The following is a 27,943-nucleotide window of genomic DNA, read 5'->3' on the forward strand; positions in this document are numbered from 1 at the left end:
ATTTATCAGAGAAAGTAGCAGACTCACTCACAGTTAGAGGAGGAAAATATAAATAACTGCGAAAGATAGAAAGCTAGAAAACCTTGAGCCACACGGCAACAGTAAATGTGGGATTTGAGGTTTACTCTAGCTATTGGGGTGTTGCCAGTGAATTTTCCATCGTGGTACACTGACTCAAATTGCACAACTAACTGTGTGCCACAGACACAACAGAAACCAAAAGTAGCAGAACAGGGATGAAAGTCCACACACACTTTCCAATGTAGGAGATGAAGGGCTGGAGTTTGAACACACAGTTGCAAGTTAACCCAAAATGCTTAAAAGAGAGAAAAAACATAAAAAATAAGTGGAGTGATCCCCTTTCTGTGTTTGCACCTGGTGCTGTGAAGCGGCCAGGACTCCCAGCAGTAAGGTTGTGGGGTCTTGTTTGTTGGGGGGTGGGGGTGGGGGTGGGGGGGGGGGGGGGGGGGGGGGGGGGGGGGGGGGGGGGGGGGGGGGGGGGGACAGGGTGTCAGCGATTTTAAATTTTTCAAAAGCATAGCAGATTAAAACAAAAACTTCCCCATTTCATAAATCCATCACTATTTGTAAGGAGAGTCTCACCATGTGTATACTAATACATTTATTTCTACCGTAACATCTTGTATTTGTGCCTCCCCTGAGAAAGATACTTCTTTACTTCCTCCTGTAGCTTATGACACCGTATGCCATAACAGCAGCGAGGGCCACCAGTGCAGCTCCTCCATAAAGCAGCGCTGAGAGCTCTGATTCTGGCTGCACTGGGGGCTCCTCAGCTGGGGCTTCTACAGGGGGCTCTAGGATCGGGGGTGCAGCCAGCAGGGCCGCTGGCTCTGCCACGGTCTCTGGTTCTGGCTGGGGAGGCACTGTGAAGGGCTCCGGCTCCTGTTCTGGTTCAGAAGGTGGTTCTGAGGTGACTTCCGGCTCTATTGGTGCTGCCGGGGTTTCCTTGGCCAGAGATGGGGGTGCCACCTCGGCAGGCACTGGGGCAGTGGTAGCAGCTGGTTGTGGCTCAGTCTCTGGTTCTACTGCAGGAACAGATAAGGGTGCTGCAGGTTCTGGCTCAGAGGGAGGGGGAGCAGCAGCTTCTGGGAGCAGGGGAAGCAGCTCTGGTTCTGAGGTGGTGAGAGAAGGCTCTGCCGACAACATTGCAGGTGTCTCTATTACAACTGGTTCCTCTAATGAAAGCAGGGAGGCCGGGGCTGTGGAGTCTGGAACAGGTGGAGTCTGGTCCCTAAATTCTTCCCTGAGCTCGGCCAGCTCGCTCTCGGTGCCTAAAACACTCATCATGCTGTCTTCTATTGCTCCCACTTCGCCGCCTTCCTCGAGCAGCTCGGCGTCCTCACGCTCCACGTGGACAATGTCCGAATTTGAGGAGTTGTTTTCGCTGCGCTCCTCAGCCAGAGCTACGCCCTCATTGCTGTCCAGGCTCTTGACGTCTTCAGGGTCCATCGCACAAACCTGTGCCCAAGACTCGTGGCCAGCCAGAGACACAGGTAAGCTTTCCGTCTGCCAGGAGCTCTGCTCACTGCTGTTGTCTCCAGTGCAGATCAGCGAGGAGGGGGGGCTGAGCTGGTCAGGATGCTGCTCCCCTGAGAGGATGTAAATGTCGTTGCTGTCTTCAGCGATGGTTTCACCTTGCTCCTCCTCTGACTCAAGGCTGAATATTTCACTCTGTGGTAGACAGACGGAGACAGATATCAACATTCTGTCTAATGTTGACTATATAAGTAAAGGCGAGGTGATTTTGATGGATTTTGAGTAATAGATGGAAAAGCTAAATCTGTTATTATGTATAATAAAGTTGGTGCTTTGTGTGCAACATGACAGAGGATTATTTCACCCATAAAGACAATAAACAGAAAAATCTCCATATGACATACAATGTAGACCTTTTTATATACAGTCTATGGTAGAGACGCAAACAGTAGATTCAATCACACAGGTCACTTGAGTATGCAGGATGACAGTTTCATTTAGACTGGCAGCAAATTTAGATTAGGACAATGCTGCAAAACACTGAGTTAAAATATAAATATATTTCAAACGGACACTTGTGATTGCAAAGCGCAGCAGTCTACATACAGTAAAATGCTGTGCTCCTTTACACCTGAAGTTAGCCATGTATGCCACATAGTGGTACACAGCTACTAACAAATGGTAGATAAAGAGCTATCTGGAAAACTCTCCTATTATGTAACACCTATGTAACAGTCATATCATATGATCACGTGGGTAAGAGTGACTGAAATATGCCGAAATCAATATAGAGTCTAGTCAGTTAAATACACATTTGACCTCAAAATATAAAAACAAAGGCTAGTTTTCCATGTCAACATGAAGGCATGAAACAAACACTTTACATTTTACTGAGTGTGCAGTGAATCTACAGCATGCGGCTCAGAAATAAGTCACAACGGTGTACACAATGAGAACAAAAGAACATGATATATAGTGACATGCTCACTCGTCTTCAGGGCATAAAGAGGTTAATATTGTTATTGTGGACGGCAGGTTGCTGCATTTGAAGTTTGAATCATCTTCTCACATTATCCAGCAGAAAAATCTGTTTAGACTTAGGAATAGGTAGGGAAAATAAAAAGGTTTTGCCAGGCTTCCTAAGTTCCTCAAATAGTTTTCTTCATCTGTAAAAGCGCTTTTGGCAGATTTTTATTTCCTTTCAATAGACTAAAGCATTAATATTTACATATACACACATATAACCAATTGAATTTTAACTTCTCCATGCACGCTAAACACAATGTACATATATTGTGGGTTATCAAGGTATGTAACATTACTGTCATGTTTTTTGTTTGGGAATAAATTTATTTTAATCTGCATTTCACTTGGGAGAAAGAAAAAAAAGGAATGCTTTTAGTCCTATTTAGAAAATGAGGTAGCGATGCACTTCAGCCTCTTGTGGCCGAAATGAGTATTACAACAACAAACAATACTTGACATCAAAAACTATCCTGACAAAAAAAAATAATAAAAATAGTTTTTCACCTTACCTGAAATTTTTACAGATAATGAACAGAGCTTGACCAGGCTGAAATTAAATTTTGGATCTGTCATGAGCCGGCTTCTCTGTTGTGTCTCAATGCATGTGACATAGGGTGTGACCTGAGCAAACGAGATTCAAACAGACAGTGGACCACAGACGTGTTTGTCTAAAAAGGGAGGGCGTGTGTTTATGTGTGCGTGCAGCAGACGGAAAGGTTCTGACAGCAGAGGCCGGCTCCCAAGGCAACACTGTCTTATTTCAGAACATGATAATGTGTCATCCACTGTGTCCCTGATGCAATTTGCATCTGATCCACACACCTTTTAACTTCTGAGGGAGCATACAGTATGTAAACTATCATTGACCTATGTAAATATGATTTTATGAACGACATGGTCAAGCTGTGAAGGTTATTTTCCTTACAAGGACACCCGTGGCAGCTGCATCCTGGGAGGCAGGACAGAGATTAAATCCAACATCGTTATCCAACATTCGCTTTCTCCTTAAGCTGATTTGCATTTGGGAGAGCGCTTACAAGCTCCCCATCAGCTGGACAGAACAGCACAGTGATGCCATGTGGTATACAATCTAGGGCTGCAACTAATGATCATTTTCCACTGTCGATTAATTTGTCGATTATTTTTACGATTAGTTGTTTGGTCTATACAATTGGTGAAAAAATGCGATCAGTGTTTCACAAAGCTCAAGATGACGTCCTCAAATGTCTTGTTTTGTCCAAAAACCAAAGATATTCAGTTAACGGTCATCGGGGAGTAAAGAAACCAGAAAATATCCACATTTAAGAAGCTGGAATAAGAGAATTTTCACATTACTCAAACTGATTATTCGATTATGAAAATAGTTGAACACTAAATCGATTAACCGTTGTGGCTCTAATAAAATCCACAGCAAAAGGTTGTTAATAGTATTCAGGAACAATGACAATCAATCTTTCTCCTGCATTTGTAGTTTCAAGTTTCTACTGCCACAAAGTCCCACAGTGAAAATGATGTTGTCAGTAAAGAATACCAGCTGGGTGTCCCAAACCTTAGTCACACTGTAAAGCACAAACAGGCACTACTGTAAACCTATAATTTATTCAATATTTACTATGCAATTTGGTGGCAGTCGTCACATAATCAGCTGAACGTATGTGAATTACGCAGGACAAATCTGCTATCTAACCAGGTAAAGTCCAAAGCTAGAGGCAGTATCAATGATAATGAAGTGTAACACAGAAGGATATGAACAAAAATCACATATGAATGAAAGAATAAACGACAGAAACACACCTAAGGAGACAATCCACTGTATGTTTGTGCTTTCTTTAATGCTCCATGTTGCTGTCCTCCAGCACTGCTGAAGGCACACTGAAGTTCCACAGTTCTCCACACACTTTCCACATTCTGTTTTGATCAATGTAATATTCATTGGCTCAGATTCACGCTTGACATTTATTAGGATTATGTCATCACTGTTCCTAATGGACAAGTGATGCAAGAGGTCACACAGCAGCTGACTCAGTGAAGTACCCAGGACAGAGACGGACTGCAGCACTGCTCATCAGCATCTAACTGTACCTTAAATTACATTTCTGAAACTGATTAGGACTTCAGATGGACTCTTGGTCATTAGACTTCCTTATTATCTATGCGGGCTCTTTCACATTGAAAATACTTCACCACCAACACAGATCACTTCAAATACTTAACTAGAATATCTACTGTACACTTACACTTGTGAGTGCCCACGTGTCTCCATCAACCCACAACAAAGCAACAAAACCTTGTTATATAAAGAATACTGCCTCACTATTGCAACAACAGCAAAACCATTCGTAGCATTTATTTATTTTCTATTGTCATGTTTAGACACACTCTACCACCTTAAGTTTCATACAGATGCCCAGACAAGTTAAGTACTAAGTGTGTTTATGGAATCTGACAACTTTCCAGACAGCCACGGGCAAGCTCCTTTTTAATCTGACACAAAGGTGTGGTATTATGTGTATTATTAAGGATGGGTGCCCTGTTTTTTATTTTGGTAGCATGCTACTGCTGTGGCACGTTTTTCCAGCCTACAAGTGGGCCATTCAAACCCCTAGTGATGATGTTTTTAGAGGATTATGGGAGTTATTTTTGGGGCTTCCTCAGACACTCTACTCTAATCCAGTGTCATGTCAATGCAGTGGCACAGCCATGCACATATTTCACCCTGGGCCTGGCGAGAAAGGGTGCTTACATAACATGGGGGAGCACTGTGCAGGGTGCGGGGTGACATGCCCCGACACGGCCCAGGCTGAAACCCTTACAGCACCTTCTCCTAAAAATATCATCACTGCAACATCACTGTTTCTGAGCTATAGCAACTATTGTCAGTGCAAAACTGAGGCCCTGCAGACGTTGGTTTATTGCCTTTTAAGATAAGCGGCTTTGACTTTACAATCAAAATACTGCAGTAAAATAATGCATGAATTTATCATCCCATTCTCTTTGCAAACGAGGTCAGGTACAATTGTCAGTGTGCCACTTTTAAACCTCAGGAGTCAGATAGCATCACACTCACAAGGACGGTAATATGAAATGACTGTTGTGCACACTCAGTTCTCACGCAGCAGTTTTCAGTCAGACTCTGAAGGACAGCCGTCTGACAACAGCCCGCAAGCATACGAGCTGACAGACAGCCCTGTGAACAAACTATTAGAGACAACACAGGCAGGTTGGTTCGTGTACAGGCACTCAACTACAACCGTCCCTGTTCAGCATACATTCTGCTCTCCAGTTCTGAGCTCCGGCCCGCGTTGGCTGTGCGCTGCCGTTGTTCCTGCCAAATGAAGTGTACACCATATTAGGGTCATAATCCTTATTGTATTCTGATGTAACGAACAAAGGCATTATGAGAGCCGCCCAGACATGGTGCCTCACTTGCACTTCAGTTTTTCTCAATTTAACACATGAAAGCGACCAGTACTAATCTGTGCATCTCAGTTTTCTTTTGTGTCGTTTCAACAAAAACAAAAAAAGTGGGAATGGATGAATAAATAAATTAGATAAATACGATTAAGAAAACATGTTTCTGCTCTCCATCTTCTCTTTTCTACTTTGAGACTTTGGTGCTAGATTAAAAATCCATCTGTGCAGTATTTTTACACGCACACAACAATGCCATGAACTGGAAATATTGCTATAGAGGAAAGACCATATTCGGCTGCTGAGAATTTGTCACTTCTGCACAGTCACCGTTACACACACACACACACACACACACACACACACACACCAGTGAGCTCACTCTGCATTTGCTTCGTCACAAGTAAAACATCCTACCTCAATGTGAAGCCTTGGAAACCCCTGGTTTCTCTTGAATAGACAAAACTCAAGTTGTAGAGATGGAGTGGCTGCAGAAAGGCAGTCGAAGAGAAGCGTGCATGCAGGCGTCAAACTAATGGAGATTTCACTTTGCTCTCACTGGCTCACCATGCCCACCCCTTTTCTCCCTCATCTCTCACCCCTCCCATCCTTTGTGTTCCCTCCCTTTTCCCATCTCCAGTCTTTTCGTGCCATCCCTCTCTCCTCCTCCTCCTCCTCCTCTCTCTTCATCCCTCCATTGCTGATCCTGCCCCAGCCTTTCGACTGTTCATCCCCTGTGACATAACGCAGAGCAAGAATGTAGCTTTGTTTGGAGCCAGCACACTACTTTCACGTTACACTGCACAAAAAAAATGGGCAGAGTGTCTTGTTAATGAGGTAATGGTGACCAGAGTAGCTGTTAATGTGTCAAGTCATGTGCCCCCCTTTATCAGCATGACCTCGTTCATAAGTAGCCATCTGTGACGCAGTGTTCGACATATTGCAACACCGGAAAACGAAACCCTCGCTAGTGTTTTCGCAAAAAATCCCGCAAATCTCTAACCGAAAGAAGTTGTCGTTGCAAAAGTTGCACTTCAGTGATAATATGCGAAAACAGGGAAAGTTTGAGCACAGAGACCATTAAGAATTCATATGGCTGAGATGGCAAGACATACTCCTGCTATGCCTTCCTTTGCGTGAGTAAACACCAGACTGGAGTTGCTTTATATCAGGATGCTTTAAATAAGCACTGTTATCTTCATTAAAATTAAGATTTTTTTCCCCCAATAAGAAAAAGCAACATCTTATGTAACAGAACTACTATCAAACATTTAGTCTAAACTATGATTGAATGTTTCAAATACCCACAAAGTAGATGTAAGCATGACTCTCCTGACTGATAAGAGACTGGTTTGGTTTAAAATGTAGGTATTTCAAAAATATATATATTTATAGCATTCATTACACTTAAATATTGTCTTGTTATTTATGTAGATAAGCTGTTGAGGATTCATTGTCCTATGTACCTTTTACAGTATGATGTTAACCTTGTGAATGGTAACGTGGCTGTTGTGGGTAACAGGAGCAGAGACTCTGGGGTATAAAACATCTGTACAGGTCGCTCACTGATGCCCTCATCTGGCTATTTTGAATTCTGTACATCTATTTCCAGCGTGGTTCAAGCATTATTCCTGTTCACTTTGCACTACATCCCAACTTCCTGTTCCTTCCTTGCTGTTTCTGCACAACCTTGTATAATTTTTGGTCATTAATACATCTAATTAGCACCAAGTAGTTGCTGCCTTTGATTCGACTAATAAGCTTTTACATCACCATTTCAATGGCGTCACTATTTTTAAGAGGGCAGAGTAGCTGTCTAAGTTATTCAAACTTGTTTTTAAATAGATGTGTACCCTGGAGTCTCTTCTACTCTGTTTTGCTAATAAATGCTTCAATTTTGAAAATTTTGGAGACATGCCAATCTAAAATTCTTGCTAATCTAAATATGAACACTACAAAATCTATTTTTGAATTCCAGGTGACTGAGTATAAAGTAAGGATAGGCATAAAATGGTGTTCCTCCGTCCATGCTTTGAAACTCACCCATCCCCCTTGCTGGATGATGCAGTCAGCTGCATCCTCCTCTAGGAAGCGCAACCCCAGATGCAACAGAGTTGACAATGCCTGGCCTTCACTTTGCAAAGCCTGGAGCAGGACCAAAGGCACTAGCACCTAGGGGAAACGGAAGTACAAGTAAAGGGGGAGGGGGAAAAAAGAAAGAAAAGTATTACAATGTATGTAGAAAAAAAGCAGTTGTTGCACGTTTTGCTTTAAATCAGGCTTAAAATTCAACTCACTGCTGACTCACCTTGTCCCAGCCTCCCCGTGTGTGTGTTGAGAGATCCACTGTTGTGTCTCTAAATTTCTGGTAGTCCAGCGGCCTAAAACACACAAACGCAATCACTGGTGTTAAACACAAGGTCTACATATAGCGGTTTCAGAACTATTAAATGCTCCGTATTTGTATAGCGCCTTTCTAGTCTTTTCGACCACTCAAAGCACTTTTACACTACATCCGCATCCCACATTAACGTTTTTGTTAACCTACGAAGAGCTGCTAAGAAAACATATCTGGTCCAGGGATATTGCTTCTCTTGAATGTGTTACTTTGCAGTGGCTTGCAAAAGTATTTCTTAATCCTTGAACTTTTCCACAAACATAAATGGATTTTATTGGGATTTCATGTGATAGATTGACATAAAGTGGTGCATAATTGTGAAGTGGAAGGAAAATGATGCATGGTTGTCTTTTGGGGTATGTCTCTACCAGCTTTGCACATCTACAGACTGGACTTTTTGCTCTTTCTTCTTTGCAAAATATCTCAAGCTCAGTCAGATTGAAGAGAGACTGTCAGTGAACAGCAATTTTCAAATCTTGCCACAGATTCTCATGGATACAGGTCTGGACTTTGACTGTGTCATTCTAACACATGAATATGCTTTGATCTAATCCATTGTAGCTCTGGCTGTATGTTTAGGGTTATTGTCCTGCTGGAAGGTGAACCTCCGCCCCAGTCTCGAGTCTTTTGCAGACTCTAACATGTGTTCTTCCTAGATTGCGCTGTATTTGGCTGCCATGTTCTTTCCATTTTCGGATGATGGATTGAACAAAGCTTGGGATATTTTTTATAACCTAACCCTGCTTTAAACTTCTCCAAAACTGTATCCCTGACCTGTCTGGTGTGTTCATTTGGGCTCCACGGTGCTGTTGTTTGCTAATGTTCTCTAACAAACCTGTGAGGCCCCATCCACACTAATACGTTTTTCGTTTTAAAACAGAGACCTTTTTTTTTTTTTAATCATTTTCCTTCCACTTCACAATTATGCGCCACTTTGTGTTGGTCTATCACATGAAATCCCAATGAAATACATTTACGTTTGTGGGTGTAACGTGAAGAAATGTGGAAAAGTTCAAGCGGTATAAATACTTTTGCAAGCCACTGTATTTACATGATTTGTTACCATCTGCTTTTATATAGTCAGATTTAAGTTGGCTGGTACAAAGTGATTTTAATCAGATTCACACCTGAAACTCACTTGTGTTGTGCGAAGTTCTACGTACAGTCCTGTTAATCTGTTTGTCTTGTAACAGGGTTAGGGTCAGCCATGCTTAAAGTAAAGGCTTTTACTATAGTCACAAATTCTTCCTTTGTTGCATATGATTGTATTTATCCAAGGAACACCTCCAAAAAGCCGCTGTATAGTCAATGGGTAGTTCCTCAGCCGCACGAGTTCTAACCAGGACAAAGAACCTTCATTGGTTACCTGTTGCTTTTCAAAATTCACTGTCAAGTCGCGGTGCAGTACTCCTTTGTAGCACCGGACAAACTTAGAAATGCAGGAGTACTGCACCGCGACTCCAAAGCGCGATTGTTTGGAAGGCAAGTTGATGGATCTCCATTTCTCGTGCTACCGCATTAGAAAGCTGCCTCACCAGCGTACGCAAATACCGACGTTACCACAGCAAACCATGCACATAGGTTTGTGATGTCTGGACACACAAATCCGATCTGATCACTTGCAAATGACCAGACAAGTCATGACAAATCTGATTTGCCTGCAGTCTGAACAAAGCCTTAGACTTCCTTTTCACTCTGGCTTTTTCTTAAATGAACACACCGTATTTGTACTGTATGCTTGTTTGTTTAAGTATTTTTTATGTATGTATGCATTAATGTCTGTTTATTTGTGCATTTTTGGTGTTTTATGTTATTTTTGTGTAAGGCACTCAGTCTGAACTTGACCTGAAACTATTTTGAATTTTACAAATAAGTGCGTTGCTCAAGTGAGCCTCACTTATGTTCAACTTATTAAATCTACAATGGTTTGGTTGAATTTTTATTATCTGTCTGCCAATCTGCCTTGATTAGTGATATTTTAGTTCATGATTTCATTTACATTCAGAGTTAAATGCAAACTTTTCAATCAGTTCCATTCAATCTTCCTCATTTGACTGTTGAAGTTCAAGAGTTTACTAAGAAAGAAAGAAACTAAGCAGCAGTATATCAATATTGACTTTGTCATTCCTTTGCGTTTGTAACTCTCACCCTGTGGCCACACACAATTTCCTCATACTGTATGAATATAATGTGAAAATATTGCAGTGAGGAGAATAGCAATCAGTACTGAATTGTGTAGTTGCCGCACTGACCGCCACAGTTCTGTTTCCATGTGAGGTATATGTTTTGGATTACCATGGAAGCAGTCAAGAGAAGCGGCGATCATCTCAAAGGAGAGGTCACACAAACATGTTCATCCACACCAGTGGTGCCATAACAACTACAATCTTTTATGAAAGAAAAGAGAGCTGCAAACTCACCCTGTGAGGAGTGTGTGTACAGCTGCTGCCAGGTGTGTGTCAAGCTCTCTGGCCACCCGGTCACCCGCTGCAGCAAGGCAGTCTTCGATGGAGGTCTCTGGGTTGGCCGGATTGAACACCAGCGATGTGTGCTGGTCAAAGCCTGTAGTGGAAAAGGCTGCAAACACACAGACCACAGGCAAAATAAAATAAATTGCATCTCAGACAGGCCCAGCAGTTGTGCGATTCCCATCGCCAGAACAGAAAACGTGAGGTGGTAAAACACTGGAGAAAGGCAAGGCACACATTTTGGATTTGTCAAAAGTTTTAAAATGTACTGCACATTCAGACACACTGGTGATAACTCAGTCAAATCCAAACAAATGTGTTTTTCAAACCGCACAGTAAGAATTTGAAAGACTACTCTGAAAGTTTGGGTTATTAATAATAGTTGGGAAGAATGTAAGCTGTCAGAGAGGGACGGCTCCTTATAAACTGGGCTTACACCAAACCATCAGTCACCTCTGCCTTGCTACACCACATGAGAGAGAAGGGTGGTCTGGAATGACGCTCACTCATGCTACTCAGAGAACTGTGGTTACGTAAAGAAACCAAAGTTCTCTTTCAAAGCATACATTTCATGTTTTACACTGACAAATATCGACCTCTGGATTCCTTTACCGTCTGCACGAACAACGAATGAGGCAAAGAAACACCGGAGACCTTACAGTACCAGTAAAACATTGAGATTTTTGATTGTGTATTTCCTTTTAATGCATTTATTGAGTACTGTGCTTTAAAGTATCATAGTTGTGGTTCATATGCATCTGCGTTTGCACTAAAATGTCTACACAAAGCCATGTTGTTGTTTTGTCTGAACTATTATAGAGATTTGACTCCATAATGACTAACCTTAAATTTAAGACCTGAATTACTTGTTTTGTAGCTCATAAATGTGTGTGTGTGTGTGTGTGTGTGTGTGTGTGTGTGTGTGTGTGTGTGTGTGTGTGTGTGTGTGTGTGTGTGTGTGTGTGTGTGTGTGTCTTACAGGCAGCGATTTCATCTTCCAGTTGCCTCAGTTCTTCCTCTATCTGTCCTTTTATCATTGTGGTCCTCTCTCCCGCACTCTGGGCCTCTCCTAAGATAAACACATGACATATGAACCAACGGTCACACACACAAACACACAAGTATCTGTATATTGCGCTTGTATTTATTGTTGTAACAGCGTTTTTATGCTGCCCCTTTGGCAAGCCGTCTCTTGAAAAAGACATTTAAATCTCAACAAACATTTACCTGGTTAAATAAAGGGGAGATAATTAATATTTGCAGAGACTTTAGTAAAGGTGTGCACTGTATTACTTAAAGATAAAACAAAAAAAAAAAATTATATAAACAAAAGTAAATATAGGATCAGCCTTTTGGCGTCTGCTTGACTCCAGCGTAATAAAGAAGTTTGCACTCTTTGCATGACACTAAATGCACACAGTCTGCAAACAAACCAGTTGTACATGTATGAACACTAACTTTCCTGATGGGGAGAAAGATGTTTGAAGGTGTGTGTGCAGCTACAGTAATACAGACACCCTTCGGACCACAACATTTGTCACATTCACACACACATTCATTCACACCACCTGCTCATCAGGAGCGATACAGTGCTTCCTATCCAATGACACTAAGCTCACCCCCCCACATACACACACACTTCAGAGGTTCAGTATCTTGCCTAAGGACACTTCGGTAATGAACCAGCGACCCTCTGATCACTAGACAACCTGCTCCATCACCTGAGCCACACACGTCATTCACTTACTTCTCCTCAGCATGATGTTGCTGAACTCAAACAACAACAAAAGAAATAACAATTTTGCCCTCTCATCTCATGCATGCAAGGCACCAACACACAGCTCATGCTTAAATTATTTACAATATTGAGTCTACACAGTTGGGGACATAATGGACTACTGAAGGGCCAAACTGACACAAAGGCTGCTTGGGTGTCTGACCAGGAAATCTCCGATTCACACATTCACATTCTGAATAAAGCCATTCAGCAGTTATTTGATAAGGAAGGGTTCCTGTTCACACACACACACACACTCTCAACCCCAAACACATTGGTTATTTCAACTATGCTTGCATGTGGACTCCCATTTGTTCACTTTTTTGCACAGCAGAACTGCAGACTAGCAGCCAATAGAAAATGAGTGAATAAATGACCTTTAAGTATCATTCTTAATAATTAATGTAACAGCTGAGTGATCGGATTCTTCAAATGAATGTGTTTTTTGTTTTGTTTTGTTTTTTAACAGAAATCAAATACTGACTTCTCTTTTTTTAACAGGAAGGAAGAGGACACTCAGTCAGCCCCTTATCTATTCTGTCTGTGTCCCTGCAGCTCATACATGAACGCCCTGAGGACCAGTGTTGGTTTTTCCTGGGCTTGGTGCTGTTTCAGCATTTAGTCAGACAGCTAGCCGGCCAGCTATTTTGCTTTGGTCCGTTGGCGTGTGAGTAATCCTACGGTGATTACACATGACAAGCTGTCAGAAATTGGACCGGGTCAGGCGTAAAGCGGGGATCAGCCACTCCTCTGCCCTTCTCCGCCCATTCCAAGCATGCACACAACAATAAAGAGGGACAGGAAATACAGAGAACTTCCCCTCTCTCTCTTTTTTTTTTTTTAAACATCTCTCCTTCTTGCTCAAAATGCCTGAGCATTTTTTTCTTCAGACGAGCCCTGTTCATATCCTGTGACAGAGGAAATGACAGGCATGGCCTAAAATGGTCCTGTCAAAACCTCCCAAGTGGGATGCGTCCCTCACTGTTAATCAATAAGATTTATCTGACCACTAACACGATGTGGCCATGGCTTCACTGCACAAAGTCAGAGACATGACAACCTGGTGGCTAGTGAGCGGTTTAGTTTCACACAACAGATTTATAAAAGAAAAAGGTAATGTGACATATGTAAAACTATGTGGTCAAAAACTGTTAAAAAAAGCATAGCTGTGTGTTTTTCTGTATGCCAGGCACAAAAGGAACAAGAAAAAGAAAAGAAAAAAAAAACAAGTTTGCTGCAAGCCTGAGTTCATGGCACAAGGTTGCTATAAAAGCCTCTGTAAAGACAGGCCAGTGTTCAGCTACTTTGGAAACCATTTCGGAAGGACTGTAGCCTCAAACAACATCTACTTGTTAACAAGCACTGACTACTTCATAACTGTCATATTTAAAAGTGCACACTAGTCTATGGATTTGTGTCTGTGCTAAAGTCAGAGAAGGCTAAACTGAGCTGGTGAACAGGTGGCAACCTGCTTACACCCCCTGAATATTTTTTGTTGCTCCCATGTGTGCACGTGCACACAACTCTATTTGTGTGCTGAGTGAATGCACAAGTGTGAGGTTTGCCCTAACGCACGTGTCACACACACCGCTACTCAAAAATCTTTCTTCTCACCTTGAGCCGTGGTCAGTGCCTGTGATCTACAAGCAGGCAGCATTCCCAGGTAGTTGAGCACAATGTACTTGGTTTCATAATGGAAACCCTCAGGCACAGCGGCGGTGATGGAAGCAGAAGAGGTGGAGCCTGAGGTAGCCATTGAACAGACACGTGTCAGACTCTCAGGCACATAGGTTCTTACAGTCGAAGCTGGACGTCTTACCTGAGGAAAATGACAGCCAGAGGAGGAAAACATCCTTGTTATTTAGGCAATCATGATTACTGCAGCACTGGCCAAAACACAAAACATGAGGGAATCCGCATCAGGCTCTGGACAAAGGTCATGACATCTGTTGTCAAACTATAAAACAGCTCTAAGGTATATGACATAAAACAAATGTCCAACCCATTCTTATCATGAGCATGATAGCACACTGTCCTATGTCCACTGTTCCAGATGGACATGTTCACTGTTCCACATGTTCACTTTCCCATGTGGCAAAGGGTGATGAGGCTAAACTTGATCAGTAGGTGTAATTTTTGTGTCTCTGGGACTGCATGGCTGCTAACTGAAAACACAGATGGAAGTGGGACCAAGACATATCTCTCTCTTAAACGAGTACATTTTGTACTAAATGACACTGACACAATTCATACTATGTGAAGTTACATAAGACACGTGGTGGACAGAGGGGCGTGAAAAGTCCTTCATTAGGAGCCAATACTGAACAAATGTTTAAAGGATACTTTAATACGGCGTGTTGCACTTTTTAGGTTTTCTCGACATTAAACACCCGTTTACAAACTTTCAGACTAGCAAATCTTGATCCCGAGTTCAGCAAGAGATGAGGTGACGCCTATGGGTGTCACCATGTGGACCAAAAGTGAGATTAATGTCAAGTTCGGCAGATAAAACCAAAAACATCCGGCTGAACTGTCAAAATAAAACCTCTTGCTGGCTTGTGGAATTCATAAACCGAGTAAATACCAAAGTTAATCACACTGAGTATAGAAATTAGAATATAAGTAAATAATGTTCTCATTATAACAGCATTGCTGCAAAGACTAATGTTACGATATCACGTTATACGCTGATAACGTTACTAAGTTAATAACCAGACATGGCCCGTTAATCGCCTGGCATATTACACAATAGGCTGTTACACTGGAAAGTCCGTTTAAGACAGACGAGCCGTTGCTGGAACATCTCAGCACACATGCAAGCTATAACATTAGCTAGCGTAAAATAGCGTTACACGTTTCATGCCCTATTTCGCAGACGCAAAACTTCATTTGAATTTAAGTTAAGCACAGCGGGAGTGGATTTCTTACCGTCCTTGTCTGAAGGCAACCAAGTGCTGACAAGCAGCAGATTGAGGGGAAATATGCGACACAGTCCCCTGCAGGAGAAGCTGAAGAGGGTAGACCACCACTGGCAGGCAACAGTAGCACTAGCAGTGTGCTTTGGAAGCGACACAAGCTAGCGACAATATAACACCAACCTTCCTGTCTTAACCTTCACAATAGTACTCTCATTAGTTAGCGGACAGAAGTGACACAGTTTAAAGTTAGAAGTGAAAACCAGATACTATATACTATATACTATATACCAGATACTATATATATATAATATGGCATGCCATTTAGGAAATAGTATATATATATATATGAAGTTTGCCCGTCTGAATATATGGAATGTATATAATATATTCAAACTTTCATTCCATATATTGTGTAATTTAGCTACAGAAAAGCGTGACTTCTCTTAAATAAAAATCATAATAATAAAAAAGGTGGAAGATACCATTAAATATGTCAAAACATATCGGACTGTCAAAAGTACACAAAAACTATCTGAACCTTAACATAATCATTTTCCTGACCATGGCGTTCTGGCAACACAGTCAATAAAAGCATTAATGAAATAAAGACGTTAATGATATTATGCTTGCATTTAAATATATGAAGTTATTTGTTGTATCATGATATAAAATTTGGGAGGGGCGTCCTTTTCTCACGCTAGCCTTGTTCAAGGACGTGACTTATTGCGTATTTGTCTTATTGTGAAAGTTATGACCGGATGTTCTGTTCAGTGTTGTGTCGCTAACTCGACGTGAATCCAACAAGAGGAGAAGTATTTTCTCCCAACTGTCTCTGTGTTTAACTGTTCCTCTGCAAGTGGTCGTGGGAAAGACGTTTTTACAGACTTTATAAAAACAAAAAATATTTAAGACAGACATGGCGCTCACCGATGCTGACGTTCAGAAACAGGTAAAGTAACTTCGACAACGTTAGACCCGTTAACTGTTAGGTTTAACCACGTTTATCCAAGTGACCAGATAACTTTAGATTACTTTAGCTAACGGTAAACACAACGTTAACTAACATGACGCTAGCTGAACGGGCTAAAGCCTGAACTAACTTACCGTTGTATGTAGCTGTTTACTCCGCACTAGCTGTCGTTACGTTTCGAGTTTGTTACTAAACGTGCAAACGTATTTTGTGTTTCAGTAATTTGATAGAATTGTGTTAAGCTAACGTTCCGTTGTCACGCATGGGAAGTTGAAATAACGTAACTTTAACGGTAGATAACAAGTTAACTTTAACTTCATCCGTCACGTTGATGTTTTTGTAGCCGTTAACGGAATCATGTAACGCCTTTCCATTGATGAAGTATAGGTTTAGTAAGAAAATGTTTAAGAATTGTGAATTTCTTTTTTTTTGTTGACCTTTGGGAGGCATCTGAATTTGAAGAAAGTATTTTGTGTTTGTCTCTTCAGATCAAGCACATGATGGCCTTCATTGAGCAAGAGGCCAAAGAGAAAGTTGAGGAAATTGACGCTAAGGTAATTGAAGCCTGTCTGTCAGTCTGTCAGTCAGTCTTGTGATTTTTGCTGCAGTGACCAGTAACAGGCCTTGTCATACCCATCTGTTTACAGGCAGAGGAAGAGTTCAACATTGAGAAAGGTCGTCTGGTGCAGACTCACCGGGTGAAAATCATGGAATATTATGAGAAGAAGGAAAAGCAGATTGAACAGCATAAGAAAATGTAAGTTGTTGGTCGTTTATTGCCAGTTTAGGAAAGAATGTTTGTTTGGAGTTCAGCTATGGTATGGGTTTGCCTGTTCCTGTCATTGTTTATCACACACTTTGTCCAAATGCTTAGATTTGTACTAATATAGTAGCTGTTTCCACAAATTTAATCAGTCCTTACCAGATACATTTGTTTTTTTTCTTCCCGCATAGTTTTTCGGTCACTTTATTGCTCTGTTGCCTTGTTCTCCTGAGTTTTTCTTGGCTGTGTCAGAGTCCCCCCAGTTATGGTTGTTCAGTGTAAATTAATATTTGTAACCACATCACCTTCCTGCCGTTACACTGAGCAGCTATTTGATAGGTGTGCTGTAACATGTTTATGTCTAGCAAATTTTTTTCATTGATTTTTCCTTCCGCTCTCATAGCCAGGTGTCCAACCTGATGAACCAGTCGAGGCTGAAGGTGCTGAAGGCCCGTGACGACATGATCACGGTTAGAAATCAATGCTTGTGTCTTTAACTCCAATTACGCTTCATTCAGGAGTTAGCTCTGTGTGCCCACATTTCAGTTGAGTTCCACCACTCTAATACAATGAAAGTGAATGGATTTTCTTTGTTCCTCTCATCATTGAAAAATACCGTAGACAAGCATTCACACATCTCTGCCTATACGCTGTATTTTATCTGTATCTGTAGCCACAGTGTGTTTATGAACGTGAAATTCTACATGTGTTCTTTCCTCAGGATTTGTTGAATGAGGCTCGTCAAAGGCTTGCGGAGATTGCCAAGGACCCTGCTAGGTACTCTACCTTATTGGAGGGCCTGGTGCTTCAGGTAACAACACAACTGCTGTCACAGGAGGATACAGGTAAATCAACAATTGGTTTGTCGTTGCCGCTATGTTTCTGAGTTTGTGCACTTCCCTTTTCAGGCATTCTATCAACTGCTGGAACCAAAAGTTACTGTTCGCTGCCGACAGCAGGATGTAGAAATGATTCAGGTGAAGTTGAGCTGGTAATAGTGTATGTTGTGATTATTGTAACAAGTTATTTAGGAAGGCACAGGTAATTGGGAGAGCCCCTGCACCTTGTGTTACGTTCGTAATAGCTTGGTGGTATTGTGTTTTATAAGTCTTTGTTTCATTGCTTGACAGGCTGCAGTGAATAAGATCATCCCTGTTTACAAAGAGGCAGTGAAGAGCAACATAGTCGTCAAAATCGACCTGGAACGTTTTCTTCCATCACAGATGTGAGATAGTTTAATGTACTTTAACATCAACTATTCCTCTTTGATTTTAAATGTTTTGTCAGGGTAGTTATTGTTCTCATTGTGACCATGACTGGAAAAGGGTGAACAAAAGGCATACTTAAGCTGAGTTTGTTTCTCATCTCATGTAATTATCTACCGTCTTTTTTTTTTTTCTTTTTTTTACAGCTGTGGCGGAGTTGAAGTTTATAATGATAATGGGAAGATCAAGGTTTCCAACACTTTGGAAAGCAGACTAGAACTTACGGCACAACAGGTAGATTTACTATGATATCTTATATCTAAAATCCAAATCATCATTTATGACCTTATAACACTCTAAATGTAGTTTCTACTGTTTGCCTGTGGAGGGCAGCACAGCCCACTTGGTTTTACAGTGATTAAATGGTAATTACCTAAAGGTTGGAGAGCTGAAAGTGGAAAAATGATTTCGATAACTCAGGCAAGACTGTCATGCTACACACAGATTTACCATACTTTCATTTAGTGTAATCTTTTTTAAGAAGGGGTGAAAACTGATTGTTATTTTTACTTGGATTGTAGGTTCAATCAGGTAAAGCAGGAAAATTAATTAGTCATTACAGTTTTTATAAGTAATTAAACATTATTAATTCATGCCTTGTGTTTGGGGTACCTGCTCTGGTCACAGATGAACAGCTTTGAGCATGCATCCCAAATGGTTTCTGCTCCCTACACACAGCTGCAGATTCAGGCAATAGCATTGTCAGTACATGGGCCTCCTGTAAAAATGAAATGTATGCACTTCAGAAACTTGAATAAATCTTTTCACTTTTTGCAAGCAAGACGCTTTGTTTAGTCTTTAAGCTTTTGCACTTCTAACACTAGAAATAAGTTGAGGAACTTTGGATAAAGATGTAAATACAAACAACTAAACAGGACACATCCCCTCCAAGGCGATGTGTACCAGACACACGATAATGTAGTTGACTGTATTGTTTGTATAGTGGCAACATGTTTATATCAACAAAACATTTGACAAGTGTCTAAAAAATGTTTTGTTTTTAAGGAAATAAGTTAAACTCTGTTTATGTGTGAGGGGGGGGGGGGAAATATTGAATAATCTACATTTGTCATGTTTCTCTAATAATTTATGTCAGTAATTTATCATCCAGGTTTTTCCTATTAGTTAATTCTGTGAACTCATTTGTGTCCTGACTTTTACACCTGACAGATGATGCCTGAGATCAGAGTGAACTTGTTTGGTGCCAACCCCAACCGCAAGTTCACAGATTAGCAGTGGATTTGACGAGAGCAGGGCAGACACGGGTGGAACATATAAGGTGACCACAGACCATCACCATAGTGAACAGGAGTCCGTACAGTCCACCTACCAATCATTAGGGTCAAAGGAAACCCTGATTTACTTAATGGGATGCCATGGACATGTTCAAATATCTTTTTATTTTTGTACTAATGGACTGAATTCAACAAGTGCACTTTTGCTGATGTGCCCTCTATTTTACCTCTTCAGGGGTTGTCTTGAGAAATCTGTTGCTCTTTTCTACTTGATGAAAGTAATCAAAGTTACATTATAGGTCACCAAAGATACACATTTTCATTTCACATATAGCCTTTGATAACGTTGATTATCTGGGATGTTTGCCAAATGTTGCTTGACAGTTTGTGTGTGTGTGTGTGTGTGAGCGTGTGTGTGTTTGGGCAGAGAAAGCATGTTTACCATTGTTGTGAAGCACTTACAATACGAAAAAAACAAAGAAATAAATGTGTGTGACACAGAGAAATCAGCATGTATGAGATATCTTTATTTACAGCTTGTAAACAAACATTTTACTCGGGCTATGTTCATTCTACAGTGAGGAAAATGTAGCAGCCTAGGTACACTAGCCACGTCAAAATGTGTGTTGCATTAAAAATGTAAAAAAAAAAAAAAAAGAGAGAGAGAGAAGCTTTTAGTGACACCCAGTGGACTAAAGTAATGGCAAACTGGCAAACAGTTGGCAAGACAAGGTGCCATACTCCCTCCATGGGTTGAACAAATATAATTGTCCTTGTTAAATTGGACTCAAGTACCAAATCGACAACACCAATTCCACTGAATTCATTTAAGACTTGCTTTACAAACTATCCGTATTGATAAGGCTTTAATTGCATTTATTTTAGTTGTTGTGCGTACATCATTTCAAGCAACATACTTTCATGTGTGACTAAGCAGTAAAATCAGCCCTAGGCTTCTCATGGGTTTTATTTAAACCCTTCCAAGCTGTGGAGAAGAGGAAGTCAAGGCTACGAGACAGCGGCCCAGCAGTCTAACCTGAGGCCTTTAGGCAGGAAGTGAGCTGCGTGTTAGGGTATATTGTACGCTAATACAGGGATTAAAGCATTACCATCCGATTAACAAATGACCTTAGAGACACTGGCAGCCAGAACCTCCCAATCCGGTGAAGGAATCCAAGATTACAACTCACACCCCACGGATGGAGTGGGAGGAACGCATAACGCGGTAGGCAGGAGATCAAGCTCCTTCCAGAGAAACACATCGAACATCGAAATCTAAGTGATTGTCATTTGAAGTGAAGCCCTAATACTCAGTTCAGACTGATATCAAATGTTATACAATATTACCTTTTAATAAAGATTAAGAGGGGAATGTGTCCCTTAACATATGGATGATGCACAGTTTTTCATCATGACCGAACAAATGGTCAGATTGCTTGGCATTTTAGTTAACAGCCTCAGACATCACGCAGCAGCTCTCTCTTAGCAAAACCAGACAGAATAAAGGAACAGTCCCCAGACATATTACAGCAAGTACGCAGGGATAACCCAGACAATTTGGGACACATAGCCTCGGATTAGTCACACCCACACACAGGACCCTGTTTAACCTACAGAATCATGTTGACAGCATGTAAAAACCTAGAGAAACAGGATTAGTGTGAACCCACTGGTCCACATATTAGTAAATAGAGCCTCTTCCTATCTGACCGTTCCTTCTTCCTTTGTTTAGTGGCCTCATTTCCCCCCCTCTGTATTCACCGTTCACCCAGTTGTGTCACTTTTTCACTGCAGATTAAAGCAGCAAATCACCTGTACAGAGGCTTCACAACCACCGCCACCAATGACGAGCCCTGCTATCCCAGCAAACCTAGCACCATCTCCCCTACCCCAAGGAAGTATACACCCTGCGCAATGCCGAAAAGAGGAGCGATGACTAGAGCACGACACGTTGCACCCTTCAGGAATGCTGAGGGGCCCTCCCGGCTCATGATGCGCCTGCAAAAGTACACAGACAGGACAGCAGGAGAAAAAACAATGTTACAAGGCTCTTCACATGTATGTGTGTTAATGTTTCATCATAGACTAAAATCTTACCGTGTGCAGTCAATAATTCCTCTGTATGTGTCCTCCCCCTCTCCTTTCTGCAAGGTCTGCAGGCGAGTCTTTATGACTGTAAAGGCATTTAAAACAAAAAGTAATTTCATCAGTTTAAAGATGACTGGGTGTCAGTTAACGCACACATCAGCCACTGTGGCCACAAATGAAACTCTCAGCATTATGGTAAACGCTAACATGAGGTGTAAAGTAGAGATGTCAAAAACTTTGAAATCACTCCATTTTTACTATTGAGGGCACCGTATTCACTCAGTGTGTACATTTATTTACAATAGAGTTCCCTGAAGAATTCCACAATGGAACAGAAAAAGCAGCTCCCATGGCATGCACACAACGTTCTGCGAACAATCCTACCATGCAATGCATTGAATTTCATAGACTCGAAAATTACTGCAAAGTGTCCGAGAATGAGAACAAGTGGGTGATTTCGAACACAGACAATATCTATCTCATACAAAGTTTGCTAACATTAGCTAACCTTAGCAACCATAAGCTATTGATCCAGTGATACAGACCCAGTGAGGCTGCAGCAACAAAACCTTTGAGTGGATTGAATTGAGCAAGGTTGCATTTTATTGCTGATGATTCAACTTTTCATTTATAAGAGGAAGATTGTTCTGTTTCATATTTCAAGTTACATAGTTTTGCCTTAAAATGTTAAATAGTCTTAAAGAGAAGTTGGTCTTGAACATACACTTGCTATCTCTGTGTATAGCAGAGGCTGAAGTCCCCATTTAACACCCCACTTCCTCTCCTACCATCTCTCTGTCTGTTTCTTGTTCCCACTCACCATCTAGTGGGGTTACAGCCACAGCTGCCACTGAGCCTGCGGTGCAGCCTGCCATAAAGGACTGCATGAACGGTGCCCGGGACTGCACGTCACCCTGGCTTTCCCGGCCCAGCGTGTTTAGGTTGGCAAACAGCGGGAAGTAGATCATTGAGAAGGGGACATCCCTGGAAAAATGTGATTTTAAAATGAGGTTAGATTAGATGAGATGGCAAGGAAAGTGAGAGAGAGAGAGAGCCTGTATTACATGTCAGGGCATGGAGAAAGAAATGGGACAGACTGAAAACAAAGTGGGAGAGGGTGAAGTCACAGGAGGGAGAAAGAGAGAGAGACGTGGCCCCGGTCAGCTGCAGTGTAGCAGCCAGACATAGCTGCAGGACTTCATTGATCAGTGTTGATTGGCAGAGGTGTCAGGAAATACAACAAGCGCAGTGTGAGTTATGCAATGTGAAATCAGCTCATTAAAGCAGTGAGCTGGGGAACACAAGTGACTGTGAATGGCCATTTAAGTGACAGTTTTTAAAGGTTTCCAATATCAAATCAAAATGTTGGGAAATGACTGACAGTTGCTTCTCTCCTGCTGTTATTATTTTATGTTAAGTAAAACAAATGTCACCTCATTAAGGTGGCTCCTGCCCCCCTGTAGAGGCCCGCGAGTCCACGAGTCTTCAACAGCTTCACAGTGATGCCAGTGGCTGAGGGCCGTGGAGGAGGGCTCGGTTGCGCTGCTGCGGGGGCCACCAGCGATGGAGCTGGACCAGGAGCAGCAGCCTGAGCTGGAGTTGGAACAGGCCTCTGGGCAGCTGATGGTCAAACACACACTGTCCCAGGTTAGAAAAGACATGACTAATATAATCATGCATCCATATTTGATGGTTTTTGTTACTGAACAAAGGATGGGCTACCAACTTTTTGTTTTCCCATTTTTGACAAAAAAGTAAATGGGAAGTGTGCCAAAAGATGGATGCATCATTTATGTGAACACTAAGCTCATCTTAAAAACACTTTAATGAGAAGCACACTTGTGACTAAATGTACACCAAATCAATAAAAATATGTGAGGAAAAAATGCAATTTTTAGAGTTCCTAGAATTCCTGAGTAGGTTTCAGTACATTGCATCATTTTATACAGACCACCACCATTTTACACATTTTTACAGAGTGAAAAATCTCTTTTTAAATGCATTAAATCCAGTTACTAACTCACCGAGCCTTCCTGCATCCTGTAGCTGGATTTTAAGCATCTCCATGGGAGTGGTGACTACCACCTGACAGGTCCCAGCCCCACACCCTGCCAGTATCTCCCCCCACAGGGGCAAATGCCTGGAAACACAATGGAGTGTCAGTAACAGAAGTTAACACTAGGTTATTTAAAACTAGGTTAAAGAGTGGCATGCTTGGTTTCATGCAGCACAAATAAAATGCAGATGCAACATGTGTGCAGGTATCTGCTGTAAAGCAATACATTCAGTGGTAGGCTATGTTTCAGCTGGACCTATAACGTAGCTTGAGGTGATTTTTATGCAGCTTTATTACTGTATGTGTCAGGATGTATCACTGAAGGACCAAAATCAATGTACCCATCCTTAGAGAGTTTCTGTCTGAAGACGTCATTGGCAGCCAGCTTGATGGCTTTTTCTGGTGTTACAAGAGTGAGGTTCACTGCTGCACCTGAAAAACACAAACAGGCTGATGACAGTGTTTCCACTAAGGTACACAAATAGAACAAACCTACACAGCAGCTTATGGCTCGCCACCGTGGGCCGATAGCAGGAGACACTGTTTGTTATGATAAAAAGATTGAGGACTCACTGGAGAAACAACAGCGTAGGTGGCCAGATTAAGTTTATAGTAAAGCACAGTTATAGTGTTGTTTGTCACAGGGATTAGAAATGCAAAGAATACCTCTATAGCATCCAAAATAGCCCTCTGAGCGTACCGTCTTTGCCAGGCAGTCCAGCCTTTTAAAGACAACAAAGACAACATTGTGTGAAGTAATTAGGTCCTCCTGGAACACACCCTAACAATGTTAACTATTCACCATTGACTCTACTGACATTTAGGTCAAATAAGTAGTATTATGCTTTATTCATAATGATCACCGGCATTGCCTTTACCCAAATACACCATCACCCTCCCTGTCCTTTCATAACAACAAACTGGGACCACTGTCACAAACTGTATGAACATTTCTGTCAACACTCTTTTTTTTTCTATGCAAAGAACAGAACAAATCCAACCTCCTAAGTGGGCCTTGAGGGGAGTTATCCAAGCTATTTTTCCGTCTCTGACTCACAGTGGAAAACCGCAGTCTAAAATGTCTGTGCTGGTGAACACAGGATGGCCACGCCCAATCAGCCAGCAATATTGATGCCCACCAGATGTGCGCAGTAAACAATTCAGGGTCTGTGTGTCTTTTAAGGACACCGTCTTTTTCTCTAATGTGATTTTTATTTCAGATTAGAAATTCACAAACTGAGGTAATGGAATGTGAAATTGTTTTGGAGCATTCCTTTGAATGTTTAAAAAAAATCAGTGAATACAATCTGCCATTTAATGTTGCCACGACAGTCCTTTAAAACACACGCTGCATACAGCCATTCCCCTAATGAGATCCCATGGGTGAGTTTTGTACAAACTCACCAAAAACACTGGACCAAATATGGGAGAGTTTAGTGTAGCTGCTCCACCCTCTGAGTGGACTTCAGTGGAAAAGTATGTGATCTGTATAAGCTAAATAATTGTTGCTTGTTTATAGCTCAAATTAGAGAGTGCACATTTAACACCAGCAAATACTTGGTTACATTTGCTTGCATGTCTATAGCCCTTCCGTAACTTCAAAGATAAAGATGATTATAGAGGCCTTTTCTTAATAACAACATCATTCAGCGATGCTAAGACAAATATTTTCAGTAATGGGAAAGCCCCTCTCTTTGTACAGTATGAAGCAGATCAATGACAGTTTCAGGTTGACTCGGGCCAGGGGAGCCGTACTCACATTCCTTTGTAGACTTGGATGCCCTGCTGGTTCTGTAGGCGGGTCTTGGCCAGGTCAATAGGAAATACACATGTCACACCAACCAGGCCTGCCACGCCCCCATTAATCAGCTTAGCAGGGAGGCTGCTAAGGGATCAACACGGACACACATATGCATGAACAGACCCATGTAAACCTAGTCACCCACACTCAAAACATTCAGATTCATTGACAACAATGCAAATAAAGCGGCCACATAGAGAGTGTCCTCAACCAGACAGACACACACACAAAGAGAGTGTCAAAGACCGGCATTAACGTAGCTTCTGCTTCCACTTAATGAATATATTTTGTCTTCATTGAGCTAAATCAACAAGGTACAAGATAAAAAACCAACAAGGTACAAGATACTTACCTAACTTTCTTCTCCGCCATCCTGCTTGTGTTTGGGCTCCAGGCCCCGGCACACTACTCCTCTTCTCCTCCTCCTCCTCCTCCTCCTCCTCTTCCTCCTCCACGTACTCCTCCTCCTCGTCTTCCTTTTCCTCCTTCCTCTTCCCTCCCACACTTCGGCACGCAGCCCAAAGTTGTCACCACAGCTCAACCCTCACCTGCCCACCCACGCCTCAAATTGGCTCACTGCTTCTTTTAATGGGGCAGCACTGGACCGCCTTCTTCTTCTTCTCCCTGGTAGGGCATGGGTGGACGCCCCTTTTTTTCCTGTTGTGGCCAAAACCCCCTATGTTGGATCTGTGTCTTATGGCCAGCCTCAATGCTTTGCTGTACCTCACACCAAAACCCAATCTCTCCCCCACTGCCTGGAAACACAAAACACATGCTGTTAAAATGGATCTGGTTGTTCTAAAGAGTATAAGTGAGACCAGGATTTCGCTAGTCTGCATGACACGTAAGTCAAACAGAATAGACATTTGTGATGGCTTTATAAGATGGTAGTTGGCAATCGTTGTAATGGAGGATTGAAACCTCTCATATTAACTATCAGGGTCTATAAAATCCAGACTTACTCATTCAAAAATGTGAATAGCAGCATATCCCAGGACTACCACACTGAGACAGAACATCTTGAGTCTTTCTAATCTGCCAGCTAAAAGGGATAAGAGTATTTGATCTAGCAAGGAGGGCAGAACTGTTGGGCTTACTGGTATTCTTTCACGCCATTTGGATCCAGCAATTACAAAGGACTGAAAAGTAGACTTGAAGGGAAGTTTCTTTATTAGGTTTTCTTCTAGGTCTTTTCTTTCTTTTTTTGTTTGTCCTGGAAGCACAATGGTTTGTAGTCTAGCCTAAGAAGAGTGCATCACAGACAATAGAAATGCTGTTGAAACCTTATCTGGGGTTCAGAGGTTGCTTTCATATACTATGTCCTCTGTTTCTTCCATTCTTTTTCTGCCTTTTCCCCTCCTGACTTCCCCTTTCCCTCAGCTCCCTAATTAATCTCCCTCTTAATCTCTCCACCTCTATACCGCCTGTATTTTTCAACACTGCAAACCTTCGCTCTGTTCTCTCCTTTCTGGACAGAAAAAAACAGTTTTTGCTTTGCTCATCTTCATGTGTATCTTTTGATGTCAGCTTTTTCATGTCCAAAGATTTTTTTTCTGTTCCTCTCCCCTTCACACTCCTGTCTTTTCCATTGCAGGCTCCTTGTCACATTCTACACATGCCTTTCACTGAGCCTCTTTCTGTGAAACTTTCTTTCAGCTCAGCTCCATTCACGCACAGTAGTGACCCTGCCAAAACACAGACAAGGGTGCCTCACCCCAATCCAACCTCCAGCTCTCAGACCACTGTTTCCCCTAAAAACTGCACTGCAACTCCCCGCTCACACAGTTAGCCCAGCACAAGCCCTGCGAGACTGCTTTCAAATAACTTAATTTTCTTCTATCACAGAGACATAGCAGTGGGGAATGGGGGTCTTACCTCTGTCGGTGCATCCCACAGACGGGATCAAGCTGTCCACTTTCCTTTGACTTCAACAATGCGTGCAGCAATGGTAGTCAAGCGAGAGCGATCTGAGAGAGCCAGCCGCCACTCAGGGGCCGTTGCACAAACACCAGCATTGTCCGGCTGCCTAAGTCCCTCCCTCTCGTGATGACTCCCCGTGTGACACAGCCCCAGCAACACAGCTCTGCACTAACACAACTCGACATAGACTCATGCCTGTGGAGCTCCTGTCTCACAACACACGCAATAGACACAGCAGGGACAAATACCCATGGTTACAACTCTGTGTGTATTGTTTTTAAGAATATATAAATGAACATGAACAGCAACAAAAGAGGCTGGCCATCAGTAATGAGCTCTCTATTCAGCAA

General features: G+C 42.0%; 3 protein-coding genes and 1 long non-coding RNA gene across 5 annotated transcripts; 1 reads left to right on the forward strand and 3 right to left on the reverse strand.

The window, feature by feature from the left end:
- Positions 1-605: 605 nt before the first annotated feature.
- bcl2l13 (BCL2 like 13) lies at positions 606-16,739 on the reverse strand. Its single transcript, XM_046036687.1, has 7 exons — positions 16,600-16,739; positions 14,192-14,396; positions 11,780-11,869; positions 10,753-10,909; positions 8,243-8,315; positions 7,978-8,106; positions 606-1,692 (listed from the first exon to the last, which is right to left on the reverse strand). The coding sequence occupies exons 2-7, from the start codon at positions 14,331-14,333 to the stop codon at positions 676-678; spliced, it is 1,608 nt and encodes a 535-aa protein (XP_045892643.1). The 5' UTR covers positions 14,334-14,396; positions 16,600-16,739; the 3' UTR covers positions 606-675.
- LOC123961371 lies at positions 1,899-6,487 on the reverse strand. Its single transcript, XR_006822722.1, has 2 exons — positions 6,352-6,487; positions 1,899-5,848 (listed from the first exon to the last, which is right to left on the reverse strand). It is a non-coding gene; the product is annotated as an uncharacterized LOC123961371 (long non-coding RNA).
- atp6v1e1a (ATPase H+ transporting V1 subunit E1a) lies at positions 16,278-20,234 on the forward strand. Its single transcript, XM_046036692.1, has 9 exons — positions 16,278-16,444; positions 16,954-17,019; positions 17,113-17,222; positions 17,632-17,698; positions 17,950-18,039; positions 18,137-18,205; positions 18,359-18,453; positions 18,640-18,727; positions 19,664-20,234. Exons 1-9 carry the CDS (start codon positions 16,412-16,414, stop codon positions 19,724-19,726), a joined length of 681 nt encoding a protein of 226 aa, XP_045892648.1. The 5' UTR covers positions 16,278-16,411; the 3' UTR covers positions 19,727-20,234.
- Positions 20,235-27,693, reverse strand: slc25a18 (solute carrier family 25 member 18). Of its 2 annotated transcripts, none has more exons than XM_046036691.1 (10): positions 27,549-27,693; positions 26,026-26,428; positions 25,632-25,754; positions 24,539-24,594; positions 24,214-24,304; positions 23,841-23,956; positions 23,250-23,436; positions 22,637-22,800; positions 21,826-21,901; positions 20,235-21,726 (listed from the first exon to the last, which is right to left on the reverse strand). In XM_046036691.1, exons 2-10 carry the CDS (start codon positions 26,043-26,045, stop codon positions 21,585-21,587), a joined length of 975 nt encoding a protein of 324 aa, XP_045892647.1. In that variant the 5' UTR covers positions 26,046-26,428; positions 27,549-27,693; the 3' UTR covers positions 20,235-21,584. The 2 variants fall into 2 exon arrangements, with proteins under 2 accessions (XP_045892647.1, XP_045892646.1); XM_046036690.1 differs by having other exon boundaries at positions 25,632-25,757.
- Positions 27,694-27,943: the final 250 nt, after the last annotated feature.

The sequence above is a fragment of the Micropterus dolomieu genome, linkage group LG22 (genome assembly GCF_021292245.1).
Source record: "Micropterus dolomieu isolate WLL.071019.BEF.003 ecotype Adirondacks linkage group LG22, ASM2129224v1, whole genome shotgun sequence".
Classification (NCBI taxonomy): Eukaryota; Metazoa; Chordata; class Actinopteri; order Centrarchiformes; family Centrarchidae; genus Micropterus; species Micropterus dolomieu.